This window comes from Eumetopias jubatus, unplaced genomic scaffold (genome assembly GCF_037043125.1).
Source record: "Eumetopias jubatus isolate StellerSeaLion01/CBP00866 unplaced genomic scaffold, mEumJub1_p1.0 scaffold_15, whole genome shotgun sequence".
Taxonomy (NCBI): Eukaryota; Metazoa; Chordata; class Mammalia; order Carnivora; family Otariidae; genus Eumetopias; species Eumetopias jubatus.
Genome location: NW_028274821.1, coordinates 86,964,327 through 86,980,208, shown reverse-complemented (window position 1 = coordinate 86,980,208; position 15,882 = coordinate 86,964,327). Strand labels below are relative to the sequence as shown.

At 45.6% G+C, this 15,882-nt stretch overlaps 1 protein-coding gene across 1 annotated transcript in view; it reads right to left on the bottom strand.

Moving 5' to 3' along the window:
- The window catches only part of GARNL3 (GTPase activating Rap/RanGAP domain like 3), an 82,358-nt gene that overhangs the window by 26,904 nt on the left and 39,572 nt on the right, over nucleotides 1-15,882 (bottom strand). Inside the window, exons 11-17 of the mRNA XM_088018828.1 lie at nucleotides 13,164-13,272; nucleotides 11,246-11,291; nucleotides 10,296-10,402; nucleotides 7,747-7,862; nucleotides 5,771-5,875; nucleotides 4,656-4,730; nucleotides 1,315-1,426 (exon numbers count right to left, since the gene is read on the bottom strand). Of these exons, the coding sequence (XP_087874954.1) occupies nucleotides 1,315-1,426; nucleotides 4,656-4,730; nucleotides 5,771-5,875; nucleotides 7,747-7,862; nucleotides 10,296-10,402; nucleotides 11,246-11,291; nucleotides 13,164-13,272 (670 nt within the window). The remainder of the gene's footprint in view (nucleotides 1-1,314; nucleotides 1,427-4,655; nucleotides 4,731-5,770; nucleotides 5,876-7,746; nucleotides 7,863-10,295; nucleotides 10,403-11,245; nucleotides 11,292-13,163; nucleotides 13,273-15,882) is intronic.

The following is a 15,882-nucleotide window of genomic DNA, read 5'->3' as shown; positions in this document are numbered from 1 at the left end:
TTATTCCCAGTTTGTTTATTTTGTCTGTTTTCATTGTAGTTTTCAGCCGCTTAAAAAAATCCCCCCCCGCTTCAGAGAAACCTGAAGCTCACAGAGGTTCAGTTTTCTTCACGATCACAAAGATGCTCTGTTTTATAATTTCTAAAATTAAATATTTAAATTCTCAGTTCATAAATTTTAGATTATCTCTCTTTTAGTAAATATATACATACATACATATATACATATATATACATATGACAGATGAAGTAACAGATGGAGTCAGAAATAAGTCCATTATAAAGCCTGGTCTGCCTTTCTTGTTTTCCCACACAAGGCACCTACTTCCACTTCCCAAGGGCCTGGAGCATAGCAGGCACTTAGGAAACACGCTGACCGGGTCAGAGGAGGGAGTGAAGGTCGTGGACAAGGATGGGAAGATGTCGCCGTTTTAGGCCATTATGTCACTCTCAGTGGTGGAGTTTAGGAATCCCATAAAACATCAGTATGGTAACTGAGACTGGGCAGCCTGCTTCTGTGCTGTGGAGGATGTGCCCTTGGAAGACACTGTCTCTATGCCTACAGCTCCCCCGGAAACCCCAGGAGATGACTTGCTACCAGTGTTTAGCCCCTTTAACATTCATCGGGAGTCTGGAAAAATCCAAAGGGGCCTCCTGCTGGAAGGGACCACACAGTCCTCGAGTCTAAATAAAATCCCCATCTGAAGTTGAACTTTCTCTATAGCATCCTTGCCAAAGGCATGTCCCACTGCTGGCTGATCTATGGTGACAGGGAACTGACCACCTCCCCAGGCACACTGATCGACCTGATTGTCAAAAAGTTTGATTTTACATTAAGTTGAAATGTCTTCCCGACAAATCTTTCTGTTTCTGTATGCAACAAAACTGGGTTATCTAAGGCTCTTATTATTTGTTTTGGACACCAAATACTTTTTTGAATCAGAAACCCTAAAAAAAGAGAGAGAGAGGGCATATCCCTGAGATAGGAGCTGTTGATTCAAGGTACAATGTTAGAATCATAAGTATTGGCCAAAAAGGAGATCTTTTTTGCAGGTCATTTGATGCTCACAGACTAATCAGATTTGGGGAAGGCATGAACCTGTCATGCATGACTCACCCTCTGGCTTGCTCGTTCAGAATATATTCCCTCTGCTTGTCCTGAAAAGAAGGGGTTAATTTTGTAAGGAGAGGAAACTTTGCTAACCTCACTGCTCATGACACATTTATCTACAGGGAGTTGACTGGCTGTCACGCATCTTAGAAGTCCTACAAGTTACACAAACAAAGACATTTGAACGAGCAGCTACTCACTAACCATCCACTAGCAAGACGCCAGCATCAGTGGAAACCAGCAGGGCCTGGCCCCAGGGATCCGCGCACACGGCTTCGTGAGGGAAATTACTGCAGAAACACTGCGGCTCCCAAGGCTGCAAGGCATCAAAAGCAGTGGAAAGTAAGTGCACCAGAAGGAATATCCCGTGGCCCCTCCGATGGAAACGTACAGTACGCCGCCTGAGACCACAGCCCAGATACCCGCTGAACTCGGGGAGCTAAATGGGCCCTGCACTCTGTTACCTTTGTTTTTTTTTTCCTTATGTTTTTAAAAAATATTTTAAAGTAATCGCTACACCCAACATGGGGCCTGAACTCATGACCCCGAAGAGTCGCACGCTCCACCGACTGAGCCAGCCAGGTGCCCTTCAGTTACCTTTCTTAAGAAGAAAAGTCTCTTTTCAAATACATATGCAGTAGGAAAAGAGGGAAGTCACATGTTTCTGGCACCATGACCTGTCTCCGTATGTAACAAACTTCCTTGGGAGCAACCAAATGGTAATGTCTTCTAAGCAAACGTTTTACCTTAATACCTGAAGTTGGACCAACCAATTGCTGCCTATGTTTTGAAAAATTTACACAAGCTCATCACCAAAGGAAGACCCACATAACTCTACAAAAATGTCAGATTTGTTGCTGAATCAGTAAAATTATTAAGTCATACACAATGCAAGAAGCTGATATTGCCTTAACATGAAAATGCTTATTGACCCACTTAAGTCTACAAAATCTTAAAAAATTAACGTTTGTGAGAATATGAAAGGTGCTGCCTGAAACCTGCTCATGCTCCCCGCATGATGTATTCATACCACATGAACTCTTCCCCTTCGTCTTATGCTTGGTTCTGGCATCAGAGTTAGCTCTCCCTTACGGCTGCCCCAGAGCTGTGTGGGGAAGCCCAGAGCCAGGAGGCTTGGCCTCAAAGGACAAATGTTTTTGGAGCTTCTCAGGGACAAGTCAAAGTTTCACATTTGCACTTTCACTCTCAATCGGATGTGCTCCCTGGGGGCGGTACAAGACCCTCCATATGCGCGTGTGCGTGCGTGCGTGCGTGTGTGTGTGTGTGTGCGTGCGCACTGGGTGAGTCCATGTCCGAGTACTGAAAGTAGAAGTGGTGGCAGTGAGGTTACCTTCCAGGGTGTCATTTGGGATAAGGATAAATACTGCTCTCTTAGAAAAGTATGCTGTCCCTTTGAGAAACTCACAAGCCTCAGAGGAAATCTTCTAATTACTAAGATGAGGCTCAGGCCATTCTGGAAAGATCACACAAAGAATGTGAAGACATTTTACAACCTAGAAAGGGCTATAACAAGTGCAGGCCATTAATTGGAATGGCATTTCTCTAAGAAGATGTCTGGAAATTCTGACTTCGCGACTTATAGCAGGAAGACATGAAGAAGCAAAGCCACTATAAATGTCAACTGGGAGACAGACACAGACATCTGAGCATCAGGTAACACCAAGACATAAAAACCAACTCTTAATAACAAAATGTTCTGAGTAGAGAACACAAATTTAGACCACTTAGGCAGAAAGGGGTTCTTAACCCAGAAGATCTAAGGGTCCTAGAGGATCCATAGAGAGCTTAAGGAGGTGTGTGAAGCCCTGAAATTGTATTCAAAATGTTGTATACGTGTGCCATCCGTACATTTTAATGGGCGTGTGTGTGTTTGTGGGGGGGGGGTGTCCACTGCTTTCATGCGTTCTCAAAGGGGCTGGGGACTCCAGGTTGCCTGAGGACATCACGTAGGAAGTGTCAGTGATAGGAACTCACACCTGGTCCCACAGAGGCTCCACTCTGAGGACTGATGGCATTTGCCATTGCACTGGATTCCCTTCTGCCAAGTGAGGGCCTTGGTGGAGACTCTGCAGGGCAAAGATGTGGCCTAAGTGCAGGACTCGCTCCTTGCTGGACCCTCTAAGAACATTAACACAGCACATGAACTGATGGATGCCTAGGAGGTTGACAAAGCCTCTTCTCTGGAAATAAAATACTCTTGGGAGCAGCATGTGGGACTCTGGCCTCTGCGGAACCAGCTGCACAGAAGTCCGTGAGGGCCTCTAGGCCAGTGTTTCTCCAAGGCAGACCTGTGGCTCACTGGTAGGTTCTGAACAGATAGAAAAAATGAAAGTTCTTTCTTTGCTCTTCACCAGTGAACAAGTTACATTTCCACAGACTTTCATTTTTATGTATGTCTAAGAACTTCCTATCAAGAAGGTTACTCAATCCTGCTGGAATTTGGTATTTATAGAGCTCTTGGCAACACTGAAAATTCTACCATTCACACCAACGAGCCGATAGTGGGAATTTATGTAACCTTTGGAAAAGATGCTTTGCCATCAGTCTGGTCTGAAATTGGTTGTGGTTTTCTAACATCAGTTGTATTTTGACCTCATCATTTCCCTGAAACCAGACTTTAAAGTGTATAGGTTCTCTAAGTCAGATACAAAGCATTTATACCTTTATCACTAAAGTAAATGCATTCGTAATTCTTTTGCTTTTATAATGGACACTTCTCTAGTGATGCACTGTCTGTGGATTTGTTCCATTTAACTAACTTTTACATATATAGAACACAGACATAACTAGGGACATGGAGATTTGCTTTACAAAATCATGCAAACAGTAAGTTCCTATGCAACCAGTTTATTGTTTGCTCTTCTCTTACTGATTACCAGCTAGTTTTTTCCCCAAGGGAAGTGGAAATGAGAAGTAGATACACAGGCCACAAAATTTCTGGGTGACTGAATGACCTATAGATTAAGCAGTGGTTTCTTAACTGTGGTCCTCTGACCAACAGCATCAGCATCACCTGGGAACTCATTAGAGATGCAGACTCTCAGGACTCATCCCAGACTTACTGAATCAGAAATTCAAAAGGGGGTGATGGTAGTACACACCAAAACTTGAGAAACACAGCCCTAGAGCTTTGTGGAGCGTGTCCAGGCACCCCATGAGAACTTGTTAGAAATGCACAGTCTTGACTCCTTCCCAGAGCTGTAGGATCAGAACACGCATTTCGTCAAGACGTACAGGCGATCTGTATGCACACAAGGCTTGAGGAGCACCGCTCAGCCCCGTCTGCCTGACCACGCCTGCTCCAGCAGCTCTGCTCCCCTTAAGCATGCAAAGGCACACACACGTTATGGAAATTGGGGGCTCTCCCTAAATGCTACTCAACTTTATCTGGGGCTTTCCCTGGGGACTCTGCAACAGACAAGCTCATCTCCCTCCTGTCCCACAAATCTCTGTCAAAGAATTGCAAAAACTTCACTGATGACAAAGGACATTCATAGGTGAACTTGAGAGTATCATGGACTCACCTCTTTTTTACAGATCCCTGAAGCCACCAAGCTTGACGGAGCATCCCCTCTCACAATGGATTTCAGTTTTAGTGCCTTACAGAACAGAGATCTCTTTTACAGTTAGTTATCAGGCAGTAAAAGAAGAGCAGGCTCAATAATTGCGATTTGACAAGAAGTTCTTAAAACAGGAGTAATTTTAGACTAAAGTTCCAGGTTCCCACACTGCCCTCTCCCACTGAAGCCAAGGAATGCAGCCTACTGACAATGTTCCAGCCCAAACGACCCCATCCTGTCATTTCAACTCATCAGTATCTCAGTGCAGTGACTCCAACACTGCGAGACTGAAAACATTCCCAGGTCCCTCCTCAGACTTGATGAATCAGAATCTCGGGAAGCACAGTCAGGTGCCTTTGAACAAGGACCTACGTCGGAGAGCCCCTGTCACAGTGCACCTGCGTGGGGCTAAGTTAGTTGTGCCCCTAAGCTTTCCTGGGTCACCCTGCTTGGTTCTCTCCTTTGGGCCAGAAACTTAGCCGCAGTTGGCAGCTCTCCTCCTCCTCCGTGTTGTGACAAGGCATCAAGGCAGAAAGCTGTGTCACCTCCCAGAATTGAGACATATGAACGTCACATGGGAGTGAGGCAAAGCGGGAGTGATTTCCTCCAAAATCTGGAATAAGATGCTAAGTGGGAGCCGCCTAATGCTGAGGATTGCTTCCAAGCAGCAGAGTGGGAACTCAGGTCCCCGAGGATGCCACCCCTCTGTGCTTACTCCTGCCATGGGAGTTCATGGTGCTTTTCCCATGTGGGCTCCTCGCTCTTCAGAAAATCCCCAGGAGGGAGGCAAATGGTACGTGCTCCCTTGACAAGAGGGAGACCCGCCTGGGCCTTGCGGCCTCCTGCTTCGAGGCAGCGGCACTCCGCTTTGGCAGAAGGCTTTGCTCCCACTCCCACCCGCAGAGAACCCCACCTACGTACGTGGTTATCAAAAATCTCACTCGTGGTTTCCACAGTAATCCTACAGAGCTCCCACAGGAGGAGTACACAGACAGGAAATTCTTTGCAGGCAGGCCATCTGGTGTGGATGGGGCCCACAACTGCACATCTTGCCAAAGAGGTTTCAGAATAAAACCCACCTGCCCTATTCTAACAAATTCTGCCTGGCGGGCCTCTTCTTTCTTCCGTGCGGACTTGGGTGACTCTGGTAAGACGTCACTAAAAGATCGTCTATTGAGCATGTTCTAGAAAAGAAAAACAAGTTACAAATTCCAAAAATCGTTGTCAAGTCTCATCCCCTAGCTTCTCCTAACGCAAATGACCTATCTGTCCAAATACTATTTCAACTTTCTGTACCCATTCGCTCCATAAGCATTCGTGGAGTGTCACTCATGGGCCAGGGTCTGCGCTAGATGCTGGGGGTAGAAGGCCAACAGGCGGAGAGCCAGTGCTGCGTCTTGACTGAGAGCACAGGCTTTTGAAATCAAGCACACCAGCAGCTCTGGGACTCACTAGCTTCCAATAGTTGATGGAGCCACCACCTTGCACAGCTCCAGGGATGCTGTTTGCATGGAGCGTTCCCCCTGCCTGCCCACTGGAACAAGGCGTACGGCATTCTATGTGAATGGTACCCCTGGAGCTGTGCGACTCCGTGGCCCCCGTGGTAACGTTGGGCAAATGAGCTAATTTCAGAGTTGCGGCATCTTTGCATGGCTAATACTTGTCTCTCAGGCATGTGATGAAGACTACATGAGGAGGTGCTCGCAAGGGCCTGGGCACAGTGCTTGGGCACACACTCAGTAAATGACAGCTCTCTTCTAGGGTGTAGTCAGAGAATGGGCACACTCCTCAGTCAGCAGGTACTGACTGCGCACCTGCTAACCTGGCAGGTGGGGGGTGTGATACACAGTCCCTGTCCTTGTGGAGCACAGTATAATGGCAGAGACAGACTGAGGCACGGATTACAAGATTGGCACATGGGAGAATGTCTATGAAGGGGATGTACATACGGTATCTGAGAGCATCTAACAGGGGGACTTGGCTTCATTGCGGGGCTGGGGAAGGCCTGCCTCAGACATCCATGCTTCAGCTAAGACCTGAGGGGCACTGTGTCCTCATCTCGGCACACTCTCTGCACCCCTCCCTGACTTTAGGGGAAAAAAGGGAATGGACTGATTAGCGATTATGGCTTGCTCTTTAGAGCCCTGGGGTTAGTCTGGCCTAATCCCTGGGATCAGTTAGGGTGTACTGGTCAGCTGGAAGTCAAGGGGTACCCTATAAAATGATGGTGGTCACTGTGCCCAAGGGAAAGGACCATATGAGCACCAGCTCATTATGACAGTTTCATCTCCGCACGTAAGCACCTGAAACCCAACACCCCATTTATTTATAAGCATCACTGGCAGGGCATTTTGCAGGAGTTTACGAATGCAAGGAGTCAAGGGGAATCTCCCTACTTATTCTGTGTTTCCCTGTGAAAGGCAGGAAATGCTTCTGAACAGCAATGCTTTCACTCTGCATTAATGAGCCCATGGCATCTGGTGATCTCACACTGAGTCTGGAGGCCTCCAAGGAGCCCGGGTGCCCTTCAAGGCACTGAGGTGGTGCTGGGTCTCATCAGTGTGGAGATACCTTCAGCCTAGGAAGTGTCTGGCACAAAGCAAATCTGCAGTAAATGGAAATGCTTGTTTCAGGTGCCTGAAAATGGGGCTAGCCAGTATATCTCCAGAAATCCTTAAAAAGCTCCCAGGCTGTCTCCAAAATCCCCATTCTTGCCTATCCATCTGCTCTATGGCACTGGTAATGTTGAGTAGTACCACCAAGGACAGCCACCCCAAAAAAGCACTCTCCGATGCTCCAGGGATTGGTGACTGACACTCATACCCCTCAGCCTGCCCCTCCATTTCCACGGGCCTGTGATTTCTGAAAATCACTTTCCTGCACATGGACATTCAACACTCTCTCATGGCAACAATGAAAGAATGAATGTCAGCCCTGTGGCCACAGCCTGGTATTAACAGCAGAGATCGAGGCGACTCCTATGCTCTTCTAACCAGGACTCATAGCTAGGACTCACACCCATGAGAAGGAAAGAATACCACGGACCCAGGGTTACCTTATGCAAATCTGGCATCAAATCCTGGTATAATGAGCGAATCAACATATCCAGAGTACGTCGACGTTTCTGGGCAAATGTTGGGGTTTCCAAAGTGGCTTTTTCACCATTGATTACTAAAATAAATCAAGTTATAAAGGGAGTTACAAAAATTAACATGCTATTGGAGAATGTCCTTCTCAAGGAAACTCCTCACAGTGAACACCACCCACTTCCCTAATACTGGTATTACCACTGGCATGACCCTTCCTTCACGGAAGAATGCTTAAAAACTCTAAATTTCTCTATACAAACCCATAGTCCATAGGTATGTGTGTCTTACCTTTCCTGTCGGACTGTAAATTTCCTGAGCAGAGCATATATCTAATTACTCGAAGACCCAGTACACACCGTATCTGCCCCCATCCACCATTCCTTCCTCCCATCCATCCATCCATCCATCCACCCATCTACCCATCCGCCCACCTATCCAACCATCTAAACACACCCCTCCAACACATGGGCCAAACCACCAGGATGCCATTCAACAGGATTAAATATATATTTGCTATATTTTGTTAAGAAAAATACCAATTGCCTAACAGAGTACTAGGATTCTTACCCTAATAGAAGTTTCTCCTGGAAAAAACAGCTGGTGGTTAGTGGACTACAGACACAAAGAGTCAATGAAGTGGAATGTCCAGTTCCACATTACAGCACAGAACAGAAACTGTGCAATAGGGGGTTTGGAGCTTGAAGTCAAGGCAGTTACGGGTTTGAATCCTAGCTGTGCTGCCACATTCTCAAGTAAATTATTTAGCTTCTTGGGGCCTCATTTTTCACCCTGTAAAACGGATATAACCGTATTTCCTTATAGGGTCATTGTAAGAATTTAAATGATATAGTACATATAAAGAGTTGGCACCATACTAGGCATATCAAACTGAATAAATATGAACTATTATTTTTCTCATAGGAAGGGCCAAAGGAAGGACAGTGTTCACAGACTGAAAAATGAATTTCTTGGGCTCAGGCATTTCTTAGATAGAATCTGAGTGCTGGGGGCAAGCTGGGCTTGTTTGTGGAAAGACATCTCTTAAGGAATTTAAACTGCATGCATTTAAGTCATGCCTACTATTTTCTCTAATTCTGTCTTTGGGAATTTTTTGTTTGAGGATATGTTCTCCTTAGTACCCCAGGAAAAAAAAAAAAAAACATTTAAAATGATCTATTTCAGCCAAATAAGGGAAAAAGGTCAAAAACATCGTTGAAATGCCATTTCCTGTTATCTTGGAGTTTCCTGCCTGGCCTTCTTCCTCCCTCCTGCTGCATCCACTTTGAATTCAAAGAGATTTCGGATCCCTTGGCTTCTACCTTTTTTCTCAGTCCATCAACCCCTCGTGGTCCAGCCTGGCTCCATGCTTCATCTCTTCAACACCCCTCTTCACAGCCCATAGCCTTGGTTCTTCCACCATATCGACCGCGCAGGTTTTCAACTGTAGATCAAGCCTTTGCTTCATTCCACCCAAGCGTCCAAGGGGGCTGCTCAAAGTCACTCTGTTGATTGGCTCCATTTAAATCAGCAGATACACTCATAAGCTGGGTTCCTTGGTTGCTGAATCATCTATAACCGTGATTCAAGGGCTCCACGCCTGCAGCGGGCCCTTCCCTGCTATAGGCACTACTGCAAAGACTGCTTACTTCCTGACCCCCGCTTCCAAGACCCTCGCCATTTCTAGCTGCTAAACCCACTCTCTGTTGCTGACTCTTTGTTTCAGGTCTGTTTCTTGCTCTCCACCTGATCCTCTGGACTTGAAACACATGGAGCCCCATATTAAGATGCAGGCAATTTCACATACAATTTCAGATCTCTGTCTTGTTTGGAAAACCTGGACTATCTGGCAGCCCTGGGCGCATGCTCCTGAATGGGGTTTGCAAACTGTACTTGTAGCTATAATAACCAAGGGCTATTCTGGGGAGGGATGTAGCCGAGCTCTTGTGGTTCAGAAGATGGGAGGGGGGCACAGGGTCAGGTATTTGGGTATTATCGGTGGAGCTAAAATGTATACTCACCAGCTAGTGAAGCCTGGATGGTCAGGTTCTGCACTATCATATCCATATTCTCTCTGTCGGTCTGTCTTCTCCCTCCCCACCCCCACCGCCACTAACAACTCCCCTTTCCCTAAGTACATACCCACATAACCACCCTTTGTCCCACCTGCTTCCCACTCTGACAAAGACACAGATACATATGTAGCCAGAGATTCAGAAATGGCTATAGCAGAACCCTGGACAGCAAGGCAAATTTGAGGCCCCCCTGTATCAAAAGCAGGTGAGTGTAGATAAACTTCAAGGCAGGTGGGCAGCATGGTGGATATAGATTGGGACACAGGAGAAGATGTGCATAACACTACCAGAAAACTAAATGTTTCACATGAAGAATTAAGAGAACATGGAATGGGATCAACACTTAAACAATGAGATTTTTCTTATATGGCATCCTCGGAGAATCTGAAGAAATGCATTCTGATGTAGAACAGTTTGCAAAAAATTTCAAAATAGAAACTTACATTTCACTAGCAAAAAGTCCCTGAATTCCTGGTGGTCTGTAAACACCGGTGGGGATGGCAAGGGGGGGCCAAAGAGTGGTACGCTTTCTTCTGAAAATATTTTCAGCCTATGTAGGGAACATTTCAGAATTATTTGGTTTTTCTCTAAAGATCAGCAATATTCAGACCTTACATTTGTTCAGTTGCCTATGTGATACGTCAAGAATATTCACTCCATAGGCGGAGTGCTGTCTCCGGGCTGCCAGAGGCTCAGCCACTGTACAGCTCTCCCATGAGCTTTAGGGTAGAGGCCAGGTCTTCCTGCATTCTTCATGGTCCAACCTACCAAGCTGTGGGCAAGGTCAGGAACACTGGGAATAATAGCAAAGGCCACCATTGAGCACCCCGTGCATACCAGGCAGCGTACTTGGTATTTTAAGACATAGCATCCACCGATTCTCATCAACCTGCCAAGGTAGTAGCATTACCTTTATTCTGTCCTACAGATGAGGCCTGCGACTCTGAGAAGATAAATGCTTCTTTCAAAACCACGAAGTTAATAAGTGACAGAGCTCCGATTCCAACCCAAATCTATTTGGCTTAAAGGTCATGCTCTTTTCACAACATCACGATACCCTTTTAATTTTTGAGAACAGAAGAATACATGGGCCAGGACGTGGCCTAGGAAACGGGGTCTGGTCAAGATCAAACGTAGCACATGTGTGCCCATTTTAGAGTAGAATAAAATTCCAAACTGACCCTGACCCTTGGGCCTACTGCACAGGGAGGGCAACACTATATGGAACAAGCTTTTCCCAAAGAGATGATGGCCTTGAAGAAGTTCTATTGGTGAGGACACTCGCGTTAAATCAATCAACCAACACTTGTACTGGGAGCCATCAAATGAATGCCAAATTAATAAGTAAACGTGAGAATCAGAACAAGCAAACCGAGAGAACGTCATCACCTACCTGTAATTGTCATTCTGTTGATCATACCTCACTAAGGCAAAAATATCTGTGGTGATGGTTAAGGAAATTAATCAACAACCCAACGCTCATGTCAATGGCTTGGGCCTTGAAATCCCTTGTGTAGAATCATCCTGGACCTGCACTTTTGTGTTCAGGGCATCTGTCACCCTTAGGTTGAAATGGAGCCTTGACTTCTTTAAAAGAGACAGTGCAAGAAGACATAAGTTCAACCTCTGTGTGCTCATCCTTTGGGGAAGGAGCTTAGTCTCTCAATCTGTCAGAAAAGCAATATAAATACAGCTATTATGCAGCTAAGCAGGCAACAAAGCAAAAAGAGCAATCCCTTTGCTTGGAAATATAAAACATCCCAATATGAAATGAGACATACATTTCCTCTCACCCATTTGAAAATAAAAGCAATTTAAATGTTTCTACCACACACCTTCCCTCTCCTTCTGGCTTTGATAGACAAAACAAACCAAAACAAACCAATGCAGTTGGTGGCAGCGTCTCAGCAGAATCTACTTCTCTTGTGTCAGGTGTGTGGAGTCTAAAATGGTACCATTCCTTGTCCAGCTTTCTTTCTCCTATTCTGCCTCCTCCCCTGCCAGGTCCCACCCTCGGCTTTCCTCTGCTAGGGCTAAAAGGCTATCAGTCCTTCAATCGTTTCCATTCCTGGACTCGGAGGAAAGAATCTGCATTAACTCTTTGCCTGTCCCTTTCCAGAAACAAAGGCAAGCCCCAAATCTAAAAGTAACAACTAAAGGAAATTCTAAAAATGATGACTATCTCTCGGTCACTTAAAGAGCCACCTCCCTTGCCCCCTGCACGGTGCTTGGAGAAATCTTCTATTTCACAGGAAGAACTGCTGCAGGAAAGGGGAAATAGTAGCCCTAAATTCTAGTGAATGGAGCAAGATATCACTTGATGAGCAGGGATGGGAGCAAAAACCATTATTATTGAAGTGTAGGTGCATATATGTTTTCTTCCCTGCTCTTGTGGAAGAAATTTGGCTATTTCCCACTTTTAAAAACTTACATGCTGTATTGTTAGGTTACAATGAACAAGTCAAAGCATGCAGAGCAATCTACTTCTGGATGTGACAGGTCACAATGGTCCTGTCTCCCAACATTTTTACTGGAGTCTCCAGGGAACATGAATAGTTAGACCAGAATTTATTCTGAAAATGCCTATTAGCTGCCTTTTATTTACTATGTACAACCTGTGGAGGCACCAGCTTTGGGTCTCACTGTTATGGCCCATGACCCAAAGCCATGATGGTGTCTGTTGGGTTAGCCAAGCTCATGTCCTGTGCCTATCTGCCTGAGCTGAGCTTGAACATTACAGAGAATTTCAGCAGAACTCTGAGCTAAGCAGGGATTTGAGGAAGCAGAGGGAAAAGCGAATGAAAATATGATTAATTCCATCATTTCTTAAATTTCAAGAGGTGGTAATGCAGTAGCCATCTCCAGGGTTTAGAATCAACAAAGAAACATTATTTTGACTTTTTATTTTAACTTGCAAATTTTTATTTAACTAAATTTAACTGAACTCTAATAAGTTCAATTCAAATTTTTATTTAAAGCAGATTTCCTAGAGGGTTCACTACCTATGATTCTAGTTCTGTTACTACTGATGGATGGTAGGGAGTTTCCCTTACTTCAAAGACTACCCAAGGAAAGGAAAGATATTCTAGAAGCCAAGAATTCTCTGAGAATGAATCCATCCATCATTCCAATGGATGAAGAAAGATGAGGGCAGAATAACCCCAAGGGAAAAATCCAGAATAGTGGCTCTAAAAATCTAGCGATGCACAACAACTACAACAAGCAAGTCAACTGTCAGGCTAGTGTTGAGGGTCATTTTAGTCCCGTGAGGCCAACAGTTCACTAAACTCATTCACAAAGGTCCAGGATACGTGTAAAGTGGGAGCGGATCATGGAAGGCTTAAAGGCAGGAGAAGGCTCCTCTCCCTCCTGGAACACAATGGTGACGATGTCATTTCCAATGTGGCGCTTCCTCTCCACCTGGATGTAAGCATAAGTAACATCACCAAGGAGGTCATTCACACATGGCAGATTCACAGGGTTAAAAACACTAAAGCAATACGGTAAACCGCAATGATCACAGAGCCCTACATTTCCTCTATCTTTGACTTCTTGCCTCCTGTGTTTTACCAGCCCCGCAACCTGGCTCTCCTATCCATCTCCTCTGCTCCCTGCCCAATGCAGATCTGCATTTCCTCTTGTCTCCCCTTCTGTGGCAGCCTCCTAACTAGGCTCCTTGCCTCCATTCTCTCCCATTTTGCTGCTGTGTGTCTACCTTCACTCCTACATCATCTTCCTAGCCTGGCATTCAAGGCCCCCAGACAAGAGGCATTACATCAGAATTCCCTGGGGATGGGGCTCACATATGAATATGTTTATAAATGCCTTAGTTGGTTCTGAAAGATGTACTTGGTGAGGACAATGGGCTTACCTAATCTGACCTCAGCTGACCTTTCAAAAATGATCTCCTAGATCTGTGGTCAGCAAATTTTTTTCCCCAAAGGGCCAGATGGTACATAGTTTCAGTTTTACAGATCATATTGTTGGTTTCCAACCATGAACTCTGCTGTCACAGTACAGAAGCAGCTACAGGTGATACATAAATGGGGAGGCGTGGCTGTGTTCCAATAACACTTTAACACAACAGGCAGTACGTGAGATTTAGCCCATGCTCCGTGGTTTGCCAACCCCTGTCCTAGACCTTAGCTTAATCAGCCAAACAGAATGATTCACTGTCCATGGATCACCAGTGTGTCCCCTCTTCTACACTGTAAGCTCCTGGAGAACAGGATCCCTGTCTGATTCACATTAGATATCATTCCCTTTTTGCAAATACAGAAATGAAAGTTTAGAGATGTTCTAATAATTTGAATTCAATTTAACTCAGAAAGTCATTATTTTTGGCAATGATTTCTTGGCCATGACAACAAAAGCACACCCCACAAAAGGAAAAATGAGATAAACTGGACTACTTCAAGACTGAAAGCTTTTGTGCATTAAAGGATATTACTAACAAGAATGGGAGAAAATATTTGCAAACTACATATCTGATAAAGGGTTATATCCAGAATATATAAAGAAATGCTGCAACTCAACAATAACAAGTCAAATAACTTGATTAAAAAATGAGCACAGGAGTTGAATCAACGTTTCTCCAAAGACGATGTGATAAACACATAAAAAGATGCTCCATACTGCTGATCAAAACCGCAGTGAGCTCCCATTTCACACCCATTAGGAGAGCTATTCCAAAATAAAACAAAACCAAAGAAAATACAAAAAGCCAGGTAATAACAAGTGCTCTCGAGGATGTGGGAAAAGTGGAACTCTCACGCGCTGCTGGTGGGAATACAGAATGGGGTGGCTTCTGGGGAGAATGGTATGCTGACTCCCCAAACATTTAAACACAGGATTATCACATGACCCAGCAATTCCTCTGAGATAAGAAAAGCTGCAGGAGAGTCAGAGTTCAGTTTTGGACCTGTTAGGTTTGAGGTGTCTAGCCCAGGGGGGTGTCGAGAAGAAGGCTGCACACCTGAGTCTGGACTTCTAGAGGGAGGTCTGGCTGGACATGTAAATTTGGGTGTCGCTGGTGTATAAAAGCTCTTTAAAGCCCTGAGATTGGGGGAGATCACTGATAATTGAGGGAGTGAATGAAAGTAGTAGGAGGAGACAAGAGGGCCAAGAACTGTGCCCTGGGCCAGGCAAAGCTCCCCATGCGCCCAAGATCACAGAGCTAGTTCTGGCAGGGTTAGGACTGGGCTCGGATGGGTGGCTCCCAGAGATCTGTGCTTTCATCAGGTACTAAATGCTGCCCTCAGGGCCTGAGGCTGAGCGACCAGGCAATGTGAGTGGTGGGGGACATCATGGCGTGTTAGGAGGAAGGTGAGGTCCCAGAGAGGCAAATATCAACACCCTCCCCCCCATTAAGGCTTGGTTCAGCCACAGAGAAGAGAGGTGGACATCACGAGAATACCAGAGCCTACAAATTGTGAGAATTGGCTTCTTTATGTCAGATCTGGGATACGGCTTAGACCATTCCACTCGTGTTCTTGATGTTAGGAGGTCAATAAGCACCGGGATGTTTGAGCCAGGCTGGCCTCTGTCTTTTTGTCTGTTACGCTGAGCCCCCGAGGTACAGAGAGAGGCTCATGGTCAGGGGTCCTTCTCTGCTCTGCCCTGACGGGGCACGCTGAAGGTTCACTAGCGTCCTGTGTGTGTCTCTCTTCCCACCTGCATGATCTTCCCGGTGATAGAGACAAGTTTCAAAGTTTTCATTTTCCTCGTATCTACCGATGCCAGGCCAATGGAGGACCCAAGTGCTACCCACGGAGACACCCAAAATGTTAAGAACACCAGAGTCCAACTGGGGACGTTTCACTGCTGACCTTAACATACGGACAGCCCCTCAAAGAGATAAGTTAATGACTTCTGAGTTGGGCAAAGGTTGAGCTGTCACATTCCTTCCTCCTGTCTCTCTGGCTAGTGCCCCATCTGTCACGAGACATGGGCAATTTCAATGATTGTACAGGGCTGAAAAGGTCGGAATGGGAGGAGGAGGAGGATTGTAAAACATTTCCATGAAGTTCT